Raw genomic sequence first — 21207 nt, forward strand, 5'->3', positions numbered from 1 at the left:
GGAATCCAATTGAAGTGACTTGCTTCGCAGTTCGGAGTACGACTGTAGGCCGGTGTTGAGTTTATTTATTTATTTTTTTTGATAAAGGGCGATGTTGAAACTTAAAAAGGTCAAGTGGGTGAATGAAAGGAATTTTTTTTTAAAATATGTAAAATTTAAATTATTGTCTCGTAAATTGATCATTTTTAATTTTTTATATTTTAAAATCTCAAGTTATCTCTTTTTTTTTAATTTAAAAAATAAGGAAAAATAAGGTTGAGTTGATGATTTTTTTTTTTAACTTTCTAACAAAATAAGGATATATTAAGGTTTTTAAAATTAAATGAGTTATTTAAAAATAATTAATTTACAAAGGATTAATCTGAAACTATCCATTTTTAAATTAGCAAAGTAGCAAACTTCATGAATCGAATGTCCCACGTAGCTTCTTTACCTTCAGCTTAAATAATAAATATCATCACTACCAACAAAGAATATACTAGAGAATATACCGATCTTTTATTTTCATAAATTTTAAATTATTTCCTCATAAATTAATTATTTTTAAATTACCTCTACTAATTTTTAAAAATCTCAAGTTAATTTTTTTTTTGGCCAAAAGATAAGGGGAAAATATGAGTGGTTGATGATTGTTTTTTTCCTTCACAAAAATGAGGGTAAATTGAAGTTTTCAAAAAATATGGAGGTAATTTTAAGATAATTAATTCACGAGGGGACTAATCCGAGATTAACCTTTTCATATAAATATCAGAAATTCTGATGTTATTTCAACTTAAAGTTATGATGTTTTATGTTTTTTAAATTTAGGATAATAATAACTTATGAGCTTTTTTTTTATTTAATGATTTAATTGACTTAATTTTGATCAATTAAGTCATCAAATCCTTTTTTTTTCAAACTTAGTGAAAATTGTAAGTCATTAAATTATTAAGACAATTTATTTAGCTTTTCTTTAAATTAAAAATGCTTGAATAACGTCATTAAAAAATATAATATGGTGATAAATTATTATTATTAAATAATCTTCATTCCTATCTAAATAAATACTAATTAGTATTATTACACATCTCAATAACTTATGATGGTATAGTGATAAACTATCATTACTTTTATTTATTTATTTTCTTCAAACTATTATTACTTCTTCTTCTTCTTCTCAAACTTAAGAAATTCTACATAATCGACACCTACAGTATTTTTATGTTTAATTATATAAATTTCACTACAGTTAGCTCTTTGAGGATTCAAAATTTGATATAAATATAAACCATAAATTTTGATTATAATAATTTGATTTTTTTTCCCTTTCGTTATTGTAGTCCAAACAAAGATTTCAAAATTTTGTTATAAATGATTATTTATGTCTCTTTTACTTTATATTCATAGTATTAATGACACGTTTGTTTTGAAAAAAATACAAGGAGAAAAGAGGAGAGAAAAAAAGAAGATGAGAAAGAAATAAGAGCAGAAAAATAAATTTTATATTTAACCAAACAATAAAAATAAAATTAACCCTTTTTTTCATTTATTTTCTCTTCCTCTCTTTCCTTTTCTTTTTCGTTCTTCTCTTCTGCTACCATTTCTTCCGCTTAAGTTTTCTGAATTCATATTCTCCTGCACTAACTTCACGTCCATTGTCGGTGCCCACGCCATCATTTATTGAAAGAACAGTAAGAATTTGTCATTATTTTTTTAACTAAATTGATTGTCAAAGTTACTTTGTGGAAGCAATAGGTGAGGGATCAATTCTTCTAACACCAACGTCGAATCACATGGATGGGAAAATACCAGAATAATAATAATTATTATTATTATTCAAAGAAATGTGGAGTGAAGTGTGTGAAATGAAAAGAAACACTGTGTGTGTATGTGTAATGTCGCAATAGTAAATACATAACAAAGAATGTAATTAAGATTTCTTCATGAGTGTCCTTGTCATGATGTCGTCATATTTGAAATTCATTAATAAAATCATGATTTAACTCGTATACCCCTAAACAATGAAGCAAGTTAATAATATAGTTGAAAAAAAATAGTTTCGTGAATCATTTTTAGTGGGCAAACTTCTTTGGTTAGAGAAGAAATTTCTCTTGTGAGCCTTGACCAAAGCTAGGAATCAATCAAAGCTTATTAAACCAATTAACTTTACTCATAAATAATTTGAAGTAAAATTTTATTCTTTCAATTTGGACGTACGTTAATTTGTAATAAACTAATTAACCCCCATGAAAGCATCATCAGCTTAATTGATAAATATGCTCTTAAATTAAAAGCTTCTAGACTTTGAAATATCTCACCTCTTTTTTTTTATGCTTAAATAATCTTATATATTTTATTACTAGCTACGAAATAGGAATCTAATAAAGCTACTCAGGCACTGCCAAATCTTAAAAATAGCAGTAATAATAATAAATAACAAAAACGAACCTTGTCTAATAAAAGTAAAACACAGTGTGATTTGCTGACTCAAACCTCAATTAGTCACAGGATAATTAATCTTGTCTCCTAAATAATAGGTCATTAGCCTCGCCAATCGATTTTTACCACGTGGCACATTCTAGGCCCCTTCATTTTATTTTGATTATTGCTCACCAAACCATAACGAGTAACTGCGCATCCAGTGGCCGTGGTATTGTCTTGGTTCCTTCTAATTAAAATATTAACCCCTTAAGTGGCTTGATTGAGTTTGCTCACTAGTTAGAATAGCAGGAAAGTCGCCTTTGTTGGGAGAACCTGTGCCTTTCGGTTCGAACGGAAACTTCTAGTCTGGGTTATGGTACGAGCTTAAAGGTGCCTCCCACAGTTGGGGCCCTCTCCAGGATACCTCGTGGAAATATATATATATATTAACCAATTATGTGTTTTTTTAAAGATTTATTTATAGCACCAAATCTCTAACTACAAAATAGTTACCTAGTAAGATACGCTATGCCTATTATATGCATGCCTTGGTCATCGGCGTGGTAGTATTAGAAGAGAATAGAGAGTTCAAGATACTTACCGATTTAAAATGAATTATTAATTTTCAAAAATAAATCATAATTGCAGATGATTTTATAAGAAAATAATGATTTAATTTTTTGCAATTATAAATATTAATTAGAAAACAAATTTATTCCATTCATCAATAAATAATATTAAATTTTTAAAAAGAATAATCTTACATAAGCCAAATTAAACTTATTCATATTATTCACGCTGAACGACGCAATATGCGATTTGAGCTCGTTAAAAAAAATGATCACATTTGATTAGCATTGTTAATTAAAATAATAGAAATTTAGGGCCTGTTCAGAATCATTTTTTAATTAGAATTTTTTTAAAATAAAAAATAAGAACGAAAATAGTGTTTTGTAGTTGCTATATTTTGAATTTAAATATGTGCCTAGTATCATATCCTGTATTTTAAAATTGAAAACAATAATATGTATTCAGTAGACACAATTGAGAATAGTAAAAATAATGAATATGTGTTTGGTAATATCACTTTTTAAAAACAATTTTTACTAAATATTTAGGTCATATTTACTTTTAAAAAATAATTGTTTAACTACTACATACAAAAACATACAATAAATAATTTAATATTAGTATTAATAAGTTACATTGTCATTATTTTTATATTATAATTAAAATATATATTGACACAAATGATTTATATGTTTTTCGTTTAATTGTCCATGGTTGAAGGAATTTTGAGCATTTCAAACTACATGTGGTGACAATTTAGAAATATCCTATGGTTTCTTTATTGTATATACTGAGATTTATTTGGAGAGTTCAATCATTCATTCTTTTCTTTCTTATTTATTTTCGTTAATTTATTAAAACACTATTAAATTTCATAATACAAAATAAATAATATATCGTAGATAGTAGACAATTGCACGTATAATCAACATGTTCTCACTTTTATAACTATAAATGAAAATTTGAACTATTTATTTTATAATTTATTTTTTGAATCTAATCCACCGAACATGTAAAACATCTATGTTCTCAAAACGAAAATAAAAACAGGCTCCTCAAAATGGTACCAAACAGACTCTTAATTATTTTAGCGATTAAACTCAATCAAAATATTCATCTCCAATTTATTTCTCTTTTACTGCAATTAATTTGTACTTCTCTTTCATCAAACATATTTTCACACCGTTATTGCATTAATCAAGATTAGTGTTGACAAATTATAATTTTTTAACACTATCACTGGTGCCAAAAGCTAACTTGATTATACTGACATCTATGAAGTCCACATAGTGTTTGAATACTTAGACATCGATGAGCAAACTAAAAACAACAATTTGGTGCTTGTTGTGCCAACCAAATTATTGAAAGAAGATTGCATAAATCTATTAACATAAAAGAGGCATTATTTATCGTGCCACCATACAATTTTTAAACAATTATCTCAGATACTAAGGCCCCGTTTGGGATTGCTTTTGGGAGGGTTAAAAGTGATTTTAAAAATCTAAAAGCTAATTTTGGTGTTTGGTAAAAAAAAATCAAAATCACTTTTGCCAGAATCAGCTCCTCCTACAGCTAATTTTGAAAAGCAGGGAAGGAGTAACTTTTAGATATTGATTTTGAGAATCAATTTTATCATTTAATATAATTCCATAAATATCATTACAATTATTACTTAAACCCGAAATTATCCTTATTTAAATTGGAAACAAAATCAATATTTTATTGTAATTAACAAAATCAATATTTTAAAAAATTATTTGATTCAACGAGATATCGTACGTGTACATTTTTATATGTATAAGTAAATTTCATCTTACATTATGTACATTTTAGTCATTTATTTTTTTACAGCAGTTTAACAATAAGATTTACCAAACACCCATAACTGCTTTCAAAATTCACAGTACTTTTGAAAATAAAATTTACCAAACACTTAATTGATTCTCTTCACAGCTGATTATTTCTATAGTACAGCTAACATCAATTATTTTAAAAGCTGCAGCATTACCAAACTGGCCCTAAATCTCAACCACTCATCAAGCATCAGAAAAAATTGACATTCGAGGTATGATTAAAAACTCTAGATTCGTATGCGAGTGATACCAAAGAAGAAGTTTAATTTCTTATTTTAATTTGTATGTATTATTGGCTTGCATTTCATGAAAGTGGGTGAAATTTTATGCGTTTTTATCGCTTGCTTTCTCTTTTGTAGAATGCAGCAGTGCTAGAGATCCATTATATCCTTTCTTTAAAAGGAAATGGGATTATACATAAGAAAATGTTTTTGGGCTACATTTTATTAAAAATTTGCTTCCAAGAATCAGTGGCTTTATTTATGTCCAAGTGGGGATTTATTTAAAACGAAAATCAACAATTCAAGAACTTAACTTATGTGCTCCACTAGCGGGGTCACTTTGCTACATTATTATTGGAGCAACGGCATCACTAAAAAAGTCTAATTAAGATTATAAAATGAAGCGATTAAAGGATTGCTACCAATTATTTGAATTAATAAGCCTGATTTGTACAGAAATTACCGACGGGGGCCCCATTAACTCTTGTTAATTAATTCAATGTTAACGGCCAGTACTTGGTCTGGTACACTGAATTGAGCGCCATACCTGTCCAATAAGTGTGAGTCACTTTTGATAAATATAAGACTAATCGAGAAGTCGAAGCTTTTTATGAATGAGTCATGTTCACTATCACTCGCTTAGTTAATATTCCAAATACTTGTGTGGTCGTCATGCATTAAAAGATGAGCTGCCAATATTAATTTGTATTTTATTTTTCTTTACTATCAACAACCCCTTAATAATTCATGCCATTTTTGCACAAATAAAAATAAAAGTATTCTATTTGTGGCATAGGAGATGGAAAAATATGAATATTTTGATCATTGATAGGTCAAAAAAATAATAAGAAATTGCATAGTTTTAGTTAGTTAAGACCATGCTCTCAATATTCCAACGGTCAAACACAAGAAGAGCGAACACCTCCCAAAGAGGAAATTTAAGAACCCAAGACATAATAAATAAATAGGAGGCTTACGAGGGATAGATTAGGATATACCAAAATTACCCCCAAAAAAAGGGTTTATAGTTTATACATGTAAAGTCATAGCTATTAGCTAATATCACGCACTGCAAGTGAGAGAGGCTGAGGGCTTAACCTAAACCCATCCAATTAAATTAAGGCCCCTTTACAGCACAGACAAAACAAGACGGTACCAGTGTATCAGATTTCTCCAACAACCGTCACATGCTGACATGCAGTTTTAGTTATTAAAAAAAAAAAAATACCGAAAGCAAAGAGATATTGGTAAGGAGAACTTCGTAATTCAAACTATGAGGAGGGGTATTTGAGTCTTTTCGTCATCGCTATTTTCCCATGACGATATATCCCTTACGCATTACCCCAACTGTACATTACATAAACCCCAATTTTATAATCCGAATCGCCCACAAAACCTGAGGTTCTAGGGTCCGGCTAACCTACGCTTGGTAGCATAGTGCGCATCTCTGACACGAATGCTTACGCGTCGCAACGACTTTTGTACTAAATTTTACGTGTGCTCTCTATACAAAAGGTGCGCATTCACGATCCTGCGTCCTTTAGCACTCGTTTTATTTTTTCAATTTTCCACCGGTCCATCACGCCTGCTTTCCCCTCTCGTGCTTAAAATAGTATATCGAAAACTCAACACACCATTTGCTTCCTCCTCTTCCTCTCTCTCTCTCGCCTCTCCATAACCATTCTCTTCACCTCAGTTGAAAAAAACCACAAGCTCTTGTTCAAGTTTTTTCACGGAGATATAAAGATTCATATACAGTTTCGCTACTTCAAAAAATAAGTGAAAAGTTTTACTATATACGAAGCGTTGCTGAATGTGTTTCTGATTTTGTTTTAACGAAGTCGATCGATCATCGTGCGAGATTTTACGGCGAAGTTAGATTGGCAAGAGAGTTGGAAAAGCAAGGTGTTGCAAGTTACGACGACTTTGGGTGCGTGCGTGCGTGCGCGGGAGGCTCGTGAAAGAAAATGCCGCACAGAACGACTTACTTCTTTCCCAGGCAATTCCCGGATCATCGCGGATTCGATGCATCTGCATCACCGTCGCCAGCTGCAGCTAACAAGCAGCTGTTGGAGAATCACGAGAAGAATACTGCAAAAGGACCTTTTGGCATTAATGAAAATGACCGAAAGTCAGCAGCAGCAACCACAAGCACAACAACCACCACCACTAAGAACTTGAAGAATTCAGCGGCACCTCTATCAGTATCTGATCTCTTCACGAGCGGCGACGAAAAGTTCAAGGTCAAAAAGCAACAATTTGCTGCCTTTTGCGATTGGTTGACAGAAAAAAAGGAAGATCGATCCGCTTCTCGTCACGTGAAATCATTCCAGTCTAGACTATCCTCCGGTACTGATGAAGATCGTGAGCCCCTGCTACAACCGCCCGAACCAAAACCCGTCCCCGTCCCCGACACCGTCACTAAAATCGACAATGACCGCAACTTCGATCGCCAGGTTTCGTTGCCGAGGCTCTCAAGTACCGGCAGCAGTTACGCTGCTTCGAGCTTGTTTTCTGGGACCACCTTAGATGGAAACTTCTCCAGTGACGTTAAGGACACGTCGACACGTGTGTCCACGTCGAGACAGGAGGTGGAGGAAGAGGAGAGCAAGGATACTGCGGCTCAAAGGACCAAAGAGAGTTATATGTTGCAGCTCACTTTGGCTAGAAGACTTACTCTACAAGCATGTATTTTTAGTGGCCCTTTGCTTCTGCAGGAGTCTGCTCTCGAGGTTTCTGACACCGAGACCGTTTCTTACCGTCTATGGGTTCGTTTCTTTAGTCTCATTATTCGTCTGTTTTGAATTAAGCTTCTTGTCATCAACGTAATATTTGACGTGTTTTTCAGGTTAGTGGCTGCTTGTCATACAATGACAAGATTTCGGATGGATTTTATAACATACTGGGGATGAATCCGTATCTGTGGGTAATGTGCAATGATCTGGAGGAAGGAAAGCGCCTACCGTCTTTGATGTCGCTTAAAGATATTGATTCTACTGAGACATCAATGGAGGTGGTTCTTATTGATAGACATGGTGACTCACGCCTCAAGGAGCTTGAAGATAAAGCTCAGGAATTATACTGTGCTTCAGAAAATACCTTAGTTTTGGTGGAGGAGCTTGGCAAGCTTGTTGCTATTTGCATGGGGTATGTTTGTGTGTGACATTACTTGTTTGTTCAGTAGGTTTTTCATTTCTTTTTCTTGTTGTTTTTGGATCTTTAATTACAGCACTTGCAATTTTTGTTTACTTTGCAGAGGAACATTTCCAATAGAACAAGGCGACCTCCACAAGCGTTGGAAAATGCATAGCAAGAGATTGAGAAAATTTCGCAAGTGTATTGTGCTCCCCATTGGCAGCTTATCTATGGGACTTTGCAGGCACCGTGCCATTCTATTCAAGGTAGCTAAACGCCAGTTTTCTTTTTAATTTTCAACCTAAATTTCATTGGTTCGGGAAAACTATTACCGAGATGAAAAATAATTGTTCCTTAGGATATTCAACTTTTTGACCAATCTATTATCATTATTATAAATATTATTCAAAATTGGCAACTCATTAATTTGATACTCTACACGTACGTTATGAGACAAGACAAGATTCATATGTTGGCATGGCAAGTATACTGTATCACTGGAGCTTGTTTGTGATTGTGATCCCTTTAGATGTACAAGTAAGTGCTTGGTTAGAATAGACAATTTAGCTTGCTGGTGATCTGGCAATGTCTATTTGAGATAGTAAATTAAATTTATCACTTTTGTTTTTTAGGGATAGCAACGTTGGGATTGAGAATTATGAAATATTGGCATGGGTTTTTTCTGAAGTCTGATCGTTTGTCCAAAACTTAAAAGGATAGTGAATATATTCAATATGGTGATTTTCGTCCTTTTTCTTGAATCTAATTGCCTGTTTCAAATTTTGATATCTTAGTAGCTAGACTATAGTTAAGATTATGTTAAAAGGGCTGTCATGTCCTAATAGTCTCAGAAATTTTTAATCTTCTATCACAAGAGAATGCGTAGTGTACCTTAACAACGCTCTTGAACTAGGGGCATCTGGTGGTATCTGCATTTCTTTAAATTTACTGCCAACTACTGCAATCAAATTTGAAATTAATATATTCATGTGGAGATTAAGGGCATAGAGTTTTCTTGGTCTCTCAATGTAGATCCATGTGTGCATATGTGTCAGGATAACCTGATCATCTTGTGAATGCAGATATTCGGTGCCTATATTATTAGAAGCAGCAAAAGAACTGTCAATTTCAGATTGATCACTGATTTTGTGTATTCACATATGCAGAAATTGGCTGACTACATAGGGTTGCCCTGCCGGATAGCTCGTGGTTGCAGGTACTGTGAGGCAGACCACCGGTCTTCTTGCCTTGTTAAAATTGAAGATGACAGGAGGTCCTCAAGGTTGGAATACATTTAACTGCTTTTACTGGCTTACGTTTCTAACCAAACATTGAAACCTATGCTAGAATTAAATTTGGCTGCTAGTAAATTCAGAACTTTTCTGTCTTTTCTTTTAAGTAATAAGTTGATACCTTGGCAACTAAATAAAATTCTCTAAAATAGAGCATGGTTAATTCTGTTTATTCATTCGTTTTTGTAGAAGTGCAAGAGGTCTTCCAGAAATTTCTTGCTTATTTCTCTTGCACTTGGTTGCCTTGTTGGTGATATATGTATACATTCTTTCCAGGGAATATGTAGTTGATCTGGTGGGGGAACCAGGAAACATTCACGGTCCCAATTTCTCAATCAATGGAGGATTTCTTTCTTCGATGCCTTCACCATTTCAACTTTCTGATCTAAAAGAATTCCAAAAGCCATATATGGACAATACATCATATTGCCAGCTTCCAGACTCAAGGAGCAATAGTGCATTCCCCGAAAGTCCTCCGTACTCAGGTATGTTAAGCTTACATACTTGACATATATAGATACACATATACATAAATACATACGTACGTACATACATACATACTTCTTGAATTGTTTGCTTTCAGCTGAGTTAATTTCCAGCATGGACGTATGATCAAATTTTTTAGGAACTGGTGGCTTTTTATTCTATTGGTGCTAAGTGCATTACATTACTGTTTTTATTGATGGAAAATTGTTTGTCCCGTCCAAATGGTAGTATCCTCATGTGCAGTTGAAAAGCATACTTGAATTTCATGGATGGCTGTAGAAACTTGTAATCATTTCTTTCTCTGTGGCAAATCTAAAACTATAGAAGTTGCCATGAAATATAAAATTACAATAATTTTCTTGTAGCAAGTCTAATCCTGGAGATCCATCTCTTGTAGGCATCATCAGAAAAGGTCAAAAGTTGAAGGACATTGGTTTACCTAAAAGTTCAAAGGGTTCCATCTATGCTCTAGTCAATCAACCTAGGGCAGAAAAGGAATCCTCCCTGGTGCCCTTGAAGCTGCAAGGAAATCCTAAAAATTCAGATGCTGCTGCTGGAGCACCAATACAGGAGTATTCGAGACTTGTTGAGGAAAATGTTGCTATTGAAGCAGCTTACAAGGAGGAGATTGTTGTATCTGAAAGTTCAGTGATCATCAAACAACCTAATGCCACCTTGCCCAGCCAGCTGGATAAAGAGGATGAAAGTAAACTTGAGAAACAAGGCATATTTCCTGTTGGACCAGGCCCAAGATACTTGAATATTGAACCTTCTCTTGCAATGGACTGGCTTGAGATCTCATGGGATGAATTGCATGTGAAGGAGCGTGTTGGTGCTGGTACTTCCTCCTCCTTATTGTCTCTAGTTACTCTTTTGATGCATACTGATCTTTTTTATTTCGAAAATTTATGGTTTTCTTTTTCCCTTCTAGGTTCATTTGGGACAGTACATCGCGCAGAATGGCATGGATCGGTATGTTTTTTGTACCTTAGGACTCTCTCTTGCATTATTTCTGTGAAGGATCAACTAATTATCATTCTATTAAGAGATGTAAATGCAATGCTGCAGTGTCATTGTTTTATCCCAACTGATTGATCTTTAGTTGTCATTATTTGAAGGAGATTGTTGTTTTCTCTTTTTTGCATTATCTGTTACTGATTAATTGTGGGGTCATCAGTAACATCAGTTGAAGACTCGGTGCCCCCTCCTAGAAATTCACTGGAAAGGCAAAAAGAATTCACATCAATACGTTGAATTTTATTTAGATTTTTAGTTTGACAACCTTTTGTCTTTTCAGCACGGTTAATTAGTAGCATAAAATTTTCAGATAGAAAAATTGAGTTTTTGTGTTACAGGTGAGTAGGCATCATGATAAACATAGACTAATGGTCTAATTTTGTGCAGTGCACGTTTAGTTTCACATGTAATTTATCTGTGTGTGGAATTTCTATTCATCAATATAAGCATTCCATCAAGCAGGTCTGTTATAGATATATCGAGAGAAGTTCTTGCAAAGGACCATATTTTCATTCCTACGGCGAGATCTTTTCCTAGGGTTTTCCCCTGGGAGTAATATCGAATTACCATGTGCATTTTCTTAGTATATTATGTTACTCTTCTGCAGGACGTTGCCGTCAAGGTTTTAACAGTTCAAGATTTTCTTGATGATCAGTTGAAGGAGTTTCTACGAGAGGTATGCAAGGTTAAACAAAATTGATGATAGCTTTGGCCAAGTGACCCATTCATTGTCACCATTCTCACCATATAAAATCTGTCAGCTGTCTGGTTTAGCGTTGCCCTTCTTTGTTTTCTATTTTCTTGTACAATAGCATATCTTGTTGATTTTACAGTTTTCTTTTATCCCTCTTTCCTCTTTTTTTCCTTTTCTCTCCTTCCCCCAACCTCCACCATTTTATTTCTTTACATTCTATTCCACTGCTTGCGCTTTGCTTTTACCATAGTTTTATTTAATTAAATCTTTTGAGTCCCCTTTTTGCTGTTGCTATAAATTGAGTTGTTTGGCAATTTTCTTTAGGTTGCAATAATGAAACGTGTCCGCCATCCAAATGTGGTGCTTTTCATGGGTGCAGTTACAAAGCGTCCTCATCTATCAATTGTGACGGAATATTTGCCAAGGTGAAGAAGCTAAGCTGTTTCCATCGTAGTTTCTTCATTATTTTGTGTGGCAAGCTTCAGATTCTTGATTTTTTTGTGGAACAGGGGTAGTCTATATCGCCTTATTCACAGGCCAGCTGCTGGGGAAATGATGGATCAAAGGAGGCGGTTACGTATGGCACTTGATGTGGTCTGCCATTGTTATATACATTGTGGTTCCCATATGATAACATTTATAATTTTTTTTTCTGGGAAATAATTATGTTGGGTACTTGAAACAGGCCAAGGGGATTAATTATCTTCACAATCTAAATCCTCCAATACTTCATTGGGACCTTAAATCTCCAAACTTGCTGGTTGATAAAAACTGGACAGTGAAGGTATGATACTACGAGTGTGTGTGTACTCTTTTCTCTCCATTTTTTTTTTTTTTTTGACATTCTAATATACTAAATGATTTCTCTGGCTGGATATTGCATCTCGTGTTCAGGTGTGTGATTTTGGATTATCAAGATTCAAAGCAAATACTTTTATATCATCCAAATCTGTTGCTGGGACTGTAAGTCTCTCTCTCTCTCTCTCTCTCTCCTCCCTCTGTGTGTGTGTGTGTCTAATGTTAACTGATAAATGGATATACCTTGAATGTTCTTGTAAATTGCCCCACTTGTAATCATCACCTTAGCTTTGAGGTTACCATGAAGCACCCCCTTAAAAGTAGTGTGAGATAGTTAGGCATTGATTGTTGAGTTCAAATGTCTTGATCTGCTTACGAGTATAAGAAGCTTGTTTAATGATGTATTTTAATCTTATCTTGTTCTGTGAAATATTAGAACATAGTACTGCAGAGGTATCTTGATATGATTTTTTTTATTTTTTGGGTTGAACCCTCTTTTCACCATTGAATCTTTGCCAAACGTCACTTTTTTCTGTTGTCAACTTTGGGCTTGCTTTTGTACTCCTTGGAAGTCAGATATTTCCATCAACATCTTGCAGGTAGTTTTCTTCGCAGCACATCAAACAGCATGTAACTCTCTTGCTTTGATTTTCAGCCTGAGTGGATGGCTCCAGAGTTCCTTCGAGGAGAGCCCTCAAATGAGAAGTCTGATGTTTATAGTTTTGGAGTGATCCTGTGGGAGCTTGTGACGATGCAACAGCCTTGGAATGGACTTGGTCCAGCCCAGGTGTGATAATTGAGCATATTATGGATATATTTCCTTTTACCCTTTATCTTATTTTATACTTCTTATACTTCCTATCTATTTATGTAGTCACATCATCAACGTATATTTATGTCAAACATCTGATTGGTATTAGCAATGCGGATTTCCAGGTAGTTGGAGCTGTTGCTTTCCAGAACAGGAGGCTTGCCATCCCACAGAATACTTCGCCTGTACTGGCTTCCCTCATGGAATCTTGTTGGGCTGAGTAAGTGTGCTTTTGTTCAATAGTGCTTCATTTCCGGTTAAAAACAGGGAATTTTCATTTTCATAGTCAGGCAGAGCAACACTTTTTGGGTCGACTTGTGACTTTAATGGCATCCTGTAATTAAAGATGTAACTGCATTGTCTTTTTGTCTATACAATGAATAGATCAGCTGGTATCAGCTTTGGCATTTAGCGCGATTTAAGTATAAGAATGTTCAACTTGTACTGTTTTTGGCATTTCATAAATAGTTAATTTGCTAATGGTTGTTTATATTTTCCTTGGCAGTGATCCTGCTCAACGCCCATCTTTTGCGAATATCGTCGAGTCACTAAAGAAGTTGCTGAAATCTCCAGCCCAGTTGATACAGATGGGTGGGGAATAAAGAGTGCGGGGCAACCCAAAGTGACTTGAGATCTTCAATCATATAAATGCTTGGCTTCTTTGGGAGGTTTAGATAACCTAGCAAGCTATAGCAATTAAAAGGTTTTTGCTAACAGACCCAATTTTCGGTTCAAGGAAAATGTAGATGTATTGTTGCTTACCTAACCCCATTTCAAACCTATCAAAAGCTGAAGCCTGTAAATCTGAAAATACAGGGCCTTCAGTATTAATATAGGTTTCCTTTGCGGCGGCCTTTCCCTTCTCTCGCAAGTTGTTCCCATTTCCTTCCGAAATATTTTATTAAGAATTCGGAATCTACTTTGATCTGATATGTAATGTACTACTGATTCTCCGATGTGGACTGTAATCAGTATTCTTCTCCCTTAATCAAGTTGTTATTATTCTATGATTTTTAAATAAAGGGATTGTATAAAGCAAATAATTTGCAAACAGCCTGTTTACCTTTGTAGTTTAATTTGCTTATGCTCTAAATTTCTATTTCAATAGTTGGGCATCTAATTACAGTCGCATTGTCTGTATATTTGCATTCCACACTTGTTTAAATTAAGATGAAGATCTGGCGTCAGAGGAGAACTGTTTACAATGCTAGATTAGATTACTGGAAGGAGATTATGATCAAGTTGACTCCGTCAGCATTTGCACAATATCAATGAGATACACAGCTGCATTATGATTGTGGTTATAATAGATATATTTCTTCAAATTATTATGGTTGAAATTTACACTGTGACACAGTACCATTAATCTAGAATAGTATCAATAGACCTTTTCTTATACATACGGCAGAGTTTCTTTTTTCTTTTAATATGACACATTAGTATTTCAAGAAGAGTGGGATTGATAATTTTCCATTTGTCCCCCGGCCTTTATTGTCTTGCAAAATATACATATTTTGGTTTGCTCCGGTTGAAGTCCTTTTTAAAAAAAATTTAATTTACAATAATGCCCTGAGTGCGGTGCTTAAAAAAAAAAAAAGCCGCTTGAAATAATCCTTTCATAAATTGATAAATAGAAGTAAATGCATGGGTAAATTTTATTATTTTTTTTTGTAATGGAGGAAATTTGCAATTTTGCATGATACAGTGCAAGTAAAAGTAAAGCAAGGCGGCTTCCTTTAAATAAATGGTCCCACGAACCATCCATAATCCAACTTCGAAGTCAACACTCAACAACAAGCATTTCTCTTCAAAAAGACCCCTAATTCAGGAATTCACCAAAGCAATACAATCCCTACTTTATTTTCTCTGAGAAGGAAGAAATCAAAAATAAAATAAAAAAATAAGAAAAAAATGTGGGGCGATATACTTCTCCAGGCTGTTCTGATACTCACGGGTGTGTTCATGTTATTGGCTCTGTACGAAATCCCTCAAAAGTTCATCTCCAAGCTACGCTTCCGCAACCGCGGCAGTATTCAGGCCAAGCGCCACTTCGTCATCGGCGCCCAGCTCTTAGCCCAAGCCAGATCTTCCAAGTCCAAATCCTCCGCCTCTTCTTTAGCCAAACAAGCCGAAGCCGAAGCCGACAAGGCCATTTCTTTCGACTACAAGGACGCCGCCGCTCACATATTGAAAGCCCTGGCTTTGGATCTGCAAGGCTTCAAGACCTCCGCCCTCGAGTCGTTCGACTTGGCTCTCTCGATACCCGCCGTCAAGACTTTGACCGAGAAAGAGAAGGGCGACGCGCTGTTCAAGCGTGCCGAGGTCAAGATGTCGATGAATCGGCGCGCCGGACGAGTTGACTCTGCGATTGATGATCTGACTGAAGCCGTGAAGATACAGGATGATAATGTAAAAGCGCTTTGTTTGTTGGGAGAGTGTTACGAGGTTAAGAAGATGAGAGATGAAGCTAAGACGGCTTATGAATCGGCTTTGAAGATCGAGCCTAGTTGGACCGACGCTCAAGCCGCGCTGGATCGCTTGGTTTCGTAGCCCAAACACCTCCGGTTATTAGATAAGCTACCAGCTAACTGAAATGAGGCAAGTTCTGAAAATCAATTACCTGTCCCTTTTTTTTATTTTTATTTTTAATAAAAATTGATTTGATGGGGGACTTATATCTTTCGATAATATATATATATATATATATATATATCTTTTTTCATTTTTAATTGTATTATAATCTGCATCAGGGTTTGAGTTTATAAGGAGTCTGAATTAATATCGTTAAAGCATATCTCTAGCGTCCGCAGAGACGCAGAGTATAGCTCGAGAATTTACAATTAAGGGCTCTGCTCGGAAATCTATGTAACAGTGAGATCATTCGACTCTTACATGCATATAAAAGAGAGGAGATGAGTTCCCATAGACTCTGCTCTTGTGTTAACTACTGTGTCTAAAATGTGCTCGTGGAATATGAAATTGACTGGAAATTAAGGCTAGTTAGTCAAGAAGAAGAAAAGTTTGTTCCAAGTCTGATGCCGTCTCGTTTGGTTCTTAACTTACGGTCAATTGAAAACCATTGACGCATGACTTAGCAGATTCACTTGGTTTACTGTATAAAGGCTCTATTGGTCTTAGCAGCCCCTTGCAAAAGCAGAAGCTGAAACCAGACTCTTTAAACTATAGCATTGTATCATGAGGGGAAATTGTTAGTGCTTCTGTGCTAGCTTGTAGATATCAAACAAACCACGAACATAGCTGTAATTCACATCATGTCCCATTGGGCTTGTTCGTAACTTTCATTGTTAGCTCCTGTTATGATGGTCATTTCATAGATAACTTGGGTGAGTAATTAGTGTCGTTTTTTTTTTCAATTGATTTGCTGAATCATTTTACTAACTTTATTTTTCCTTAGTATGCAGTGAACTTCATGGAAGAGTGACAGGAAGTATTTGTAATGGCTTCATCATTACAATGATGAAATTCCGTCATTTCTTTCTCGCCAAATCTTTGCAGATGAGACTTTCATCAATATTGCCGGCTGTGTCTTCTGTGCCACCATCCTTACTACTATTTTGGGTAGCATGAACTCGACGGATCTCATCTTATCCCTGCTGATTTCAGTAATCTATTTTGATTGAAAGTGCATTAAGGCCCTTACTATTGTTAAATAAATAAAGTACTGGGTTGTAAGCTTTATGGGTCTTGACGTTACTCCTTTAGAATTGTTCTGAACTTTTATAAGTGTTTTCATCTTGCGGGTATAATTTTATGAACTGTGCTAAAAAAAGATAGCAAAGTTAGATCAATTTAACCGTAACCATTATCCTCATACAGAAAACGTGCGAGCAATGGAGATTCATCAAAGCCATTTTCCGACGACAATTAATTCTAAAAATAACCCTGATTTCTTCAATGAAACACTGAAGAAAACCCTCAATGTTCCTCCCCCCCCCCCCCCCCCCCCCCCCCCCCCACCAAAAAAAAAAGGAAATAAGCAAAGTATATCGAGAAGCAAGTTTCATAATCCCAGCTCGCGGCAAATACTGATTCAAAGACTAGTATCTAATGGTTCAAGCGACTTAAGGTTTAGTCAAAATTTAAAGTGTAACGAGTTTTGGCAAAAGAAAATTATTTTTTGTTTAATGTGTGGGGGTTCGATACATTTTTATCACGCAACTTTATTGAAGGTCAAAATCGTAAAATACATAGAGGAGTTCTAGCCGGTACTTAAAAGGATGCCAACAGTCCAACTCTAGAGATTTTTTTAACATGTAACCAGAACGAAATAATTACACAAAATATTTAAGAAACAATTCAAGCCCGGTTAAAGAAATTTACGCAAGAGAATGGACTGTTGACAACCTACTCTGCAATTCATAATTAACAAATCTCTCTCTAAGCTTGACTCCTTGCTCTCAAAGATTCCAATCAACAATTTGTTGCAGGGATATCATATATTCTAATGCTTTGCTTATCTACTATATCACACTTTTATAAACGAAATGACACTCCATTCTAGCCTAGGGCTATTTTTTATTGGGCCAAACATAGTATTGACTTGACCAAAGAAGCTTCCTTCCATCATCAATACAATTACTTAGAATTTTGGTACATGACTTAGTCATATCCACTCGGTTTCCAAGCTTTGTATATAAGAGAAACACTCTAAGCTCCGTGAAAAGCACAAGCTGAAAACAAGAGAGTTCAACATCTTGTGGGAATTCAAACCGAACAGTTTTCTGTGAAAAGCATTGTGAGAAAAGAAGAGAGGATCTTTAAAGTCATAATGGCATCAAAGTCAAGCAGCATCCGCTTCAAGGCCATAATTTTCCAAGTTTTATTTCATCTGCTTGTAAGTGTCATTGTTTCTTCTCAATATAATGGGTTGCACAAGTATTTGGAGCAAGGCAGTAGAGGCCATTATAGTTTGTTTATCACTTTGATAATCAAATTCCTCCATTTCTTTGCTTCAAAAGCCTTACAGTTCAGATTTCTCTTGCCAATGCCGCAGCCTGCGTCTTCTATTCCTTCAATGCTCTTTTGGGTAGCATTCACTCGATCAGTTTCATCTATGCCTCATGATTCTTAATGTGTAATATTATTTCTATACCACGTGTGATGTGTTTATTATTATTCTTAAAAAAAGCAAATACTGGGTTTTATATTTGTAATCACAAGCCTCGCTCTGTCTATGACAAGTCGTTTGCTCATAATATACATCCACTGAACGACAAATCGTTGGCTCCGATGATCCTTTTATTTTATATTTCTTTTCTCCATTGATTTCTTCCACACACTTTATTTAATCTCATATATTGAGTTGAAGGATTGGCTTTCTATTTTATATTTTTATTGTTAAATAAACTCAACCACCTAAGCAAAAACCAACTTGTTGATAATAAGAGATTTCTGTCCTTACTTAGTGCGTGATGCTCAAGAGAGATGAGACAACCACCATTGATGATTTTCACCTCTCCACTTCATCTTTGAAATTGGAAAATTCAATCTTCTTCATTTGTTTGTTTGGGAGAGTTAACTTCTTTTTTTTTTTTTTTTAAATATTTGGAGTAAACCATCCATTTCTCTATTAGGAGTGGTAAATGTTGACATGGCATGTCAATCCAATACGAATATGATATGAGCTAGCATTTAGCAAATTATAGTACCTAAAATGATAAATTAATTTTGTCAAATTTGTATTACGGGTTTTCTAATTTTGTCTAGCTTAAGTACTTGTTTTTTATTTTGCTCGAGTGCAGAGTTTCTAACGCAATATAGCTATATCAATAATCTTGTGTTGTTTTTTTTTCCCCCCCTCTCCGGTATAATAGTTTATTTTATCATGTTTTGAAATTATTTGATTTTATTTATACCATAATTTATTAGAGTTTCAGAAAATAGTAAAGCCACACGTACACACATATATAACATTCTAAAGAATAAAAAAAATATATATATATTAAATGCTTGAGTACATGGTAAAGCAAATTTTTTTAAAAATTACAGACAGCCTAGATAATAGAAGAATGTGCATATTAAAAGTAGGGAGAGGTTATTTCGATTTAAATTTTTTATATAAATTTTGAGTCATTAATTTTATGTAATTCCATTTTATATATTAAAAGTCAAATAACAGTTACTGATGTCAATTTATCCATCATTAAATTGCATTTTATCAATGACTCAAAATTTAGATAAAAAAATTAAGTTAAATTAACCTAGTTTTAAAATTTACATAAAAAATTTAAGTTAAAATAATCTAACCTTTGAAGTTTATAACAAAACAGTGAGATGATTAATTAATAAATGGGTCAATTAATGTTTTTGTCTTAGTGCATTAATAATCGGAAAAATATTTAACAATGATGTCAAATTAAATAACTAAAAACACCCACGATTATTTGTCATTCTTAAGAAATTTTACTATTTAAATTATCAACACTCACAAATGCAATGATTTAAATGTACGAGGGGAAAAAAGGGGAAGTAAGAACCAAATGAACTAAAGAGAAAAGTTTGGAACCCCCTCAGAAAAATAAGAGAGTTGACGACGTAGGGCGCAAGCCAACAATTCAACGCAGTTTGGTTTCTGTCGGATGTTGACTCCGTACTCCCCCAGAAAAATAAAGAGAGTTGACAAGTGACAACGTAGAGTGCAAGCCAACAGTTCAACACAGTTTGGTTTCTGTCGGATGTTGACTTCGTGCTCCCCAAGTCTCGATCAATCATCTCTCTATCATCTAAGCTGTTAGCTGTGTTTACTTTTCTCGCAACAGGTCAATTTTCTGCTAAAGAAGAGCTGCATCACAGACCACGAGCCTCACTTCCCATAAGAAAACACCAACCATTCGATTGGTCATCAACAACAATTCTCTATATCTCGGGGACGATCATTTTAAGGGTAAACCTACAGTTGCAACCAGTCATTGGATCCATATTTACACAATTACATAGTTGCATTGATTGAATCTAATGGCTGAAAGTAACTATAGTACCTTACCACAATTGCAACATAACTGAATCTCATTTTAATCATTCATTCTTGATTAGCAAATAGACACGCAAGTGATATTGCATATGTGTGAATAAATAGAAAATCATGTTAGAATCGCACGTACATCAACGTTTCTCGATGGCAATCCACAGATATTGACAAGTTCAGAGGAGGATTAAAAAGGTGCTTGCAAAATTATTATGGCATCAAAATCAGGCAACGTGAATAGGGCTTTAATTTTTACACACCGTTTTTTGCTTGTTTGTGAGTGTTATTTATCTGCTCATGTTTCTTGGAGGCAGATAAATAGAAGAGGTTACTTCAAAGAGAATTTGGGTATGGCTGTTTTCTCTTCTAGAATTGTTAATAATAATCCATGGTTTGATTTTTTATATGGGGCATAAATTCTAACGTTTCGCTCTTTTTTTTTTTTTATGTTTCATTATTATTATTTTTTTAAATGTGCGGTCCATTTGCATGGACTTGTTATAAGAAGTACGCGTGATGGCTTCGGTCCTGTTTAGAATTGAAGTATTATAATTTTTAAGTTACAGTTGTTATAAAAAAATTATAATTATGAAATAAAAATTAATAATATATAATAAACATAAAATTTAAATAATAATTTTAACAAAATTATAAAAAATATAATAAACTTTCTATCAATAAAAAATTATATCAGTGAAAAATTATATCAACATAATTTTCAAGTGTTATAAAATTTTAAATAATAATTTTACTAAATATTTTAATACTGTACTTTTTAAACTGCCTAATTTCAATTTCCAGCCGATCCCTCGTCACTTAGACAATCAAATTCCTCCAATTCTTTGTTGCAAAATCTTTACAGCTCAGATTTTCGTCACGTTACAGGCAGCATCTTTTATATCATCTATGCTATTCTGGGTGGGCCTTCCTCACTCAATCTCATCA

The 21207-nt window shown here is 34.2% G+C and overlaps 2 protein-coding genes across 5 annotated transcripts; both read left to right on the forward strand.

The window, feature by feature from the left end:
- Positions 1–6599: 6599 nt before the first annotated feature.
- Positions 6600–14265, forward strand: LOC18041280 (serine/threonine-protein kinase CTR1). 3 transcript variants are annotated; one of them, XM_006433743.2, is made up of 15 exons: positions 6600–7812; positions 7893–8191; positions 8301–8445; positions 9346–9461; positions 9748–9956; positions 10355–10795; positions 10889–10929; positions 11582–11650; positions 11993–12093; positions 12178–12262; positions 12354–12452; positions 12563–12631; positions 13122–13253; positions 13403–13497; positions 13783–14265. In XM_006433743.2, the coding sequence occupies exons 1-15, from the start codon at positions 7012–7014 to the stop codon at positions 13877–13879; spliced, it is 2799 nt and encodes a 932-aa protein (XP_006433806.1). In that variant the 5' UTR covers positions 6600–7011; the 3' UTR covers positions 13880–14265. The 3 variants fall into 3 exon arrangements, 2 of the variants coding, with proteins under 2 accessions (XP_006433806.1, XP_024040203.1); XR_002905470.1 differs by lacking the exon at positions 13783–14265 and having other exon boundaries at positions 13066–13253; positions 13403–13488; XM_024184435.1 differs by lacking the exons at positions 12563–12631; positions 13122–13253; positions 13403–13497; positions 13783–14265 and having other exon boundaries at positions 12178–12245; positions 12354–12448.
- Positions 14266–15033: 768 nt separating this feature from the next.
- LOC18041281 lies at positions 15034–16976 on the forward strand. Of its 2 annotated transcripts, none has more exons than XM_006433744.2 (2): positions 15034–15875; positions 16693–16976. In XM_006433744.2, the coding sequence occupies exon 1, from the start codon at positions 15189–15191 to the stop codon at positions 15825–15827; it is 639 nt and encodes a 212-aa protein (XP_006433807.1). In that variant the 5' UTR covers positions 15034–15188; the 3' UTR covers positions 15828–15875; positions 16693–16976. The 2 variants fall into 2 exon arrangements, with proteins under 2 accessions (XP_006433807.1, XP_006433808.1); XM_006433745.2 differs by having other exon boundaries at positions 16700–16976.
- Positions 16977–21207: the final 4231 nt, after the last annotated feature.

This window comes from Citrus clementina, unplaced genomic scaffold, assembly GCF_000493195.1.
Source record: "Citrus clementina cultivar Clemenules unplaced genomic scaffold, Citrus_clementina_v1.0 scaffold_5, whole genome shotgun sequence".
In the NCBI taxonomy this organism is placed as follows: domain Eukaryota; kingdom Viridiplantae; phylum Streptophyta; class Magnoliopsida; order Sapindales; family Rutaceae; genus Citrus; species Citrus x clementina.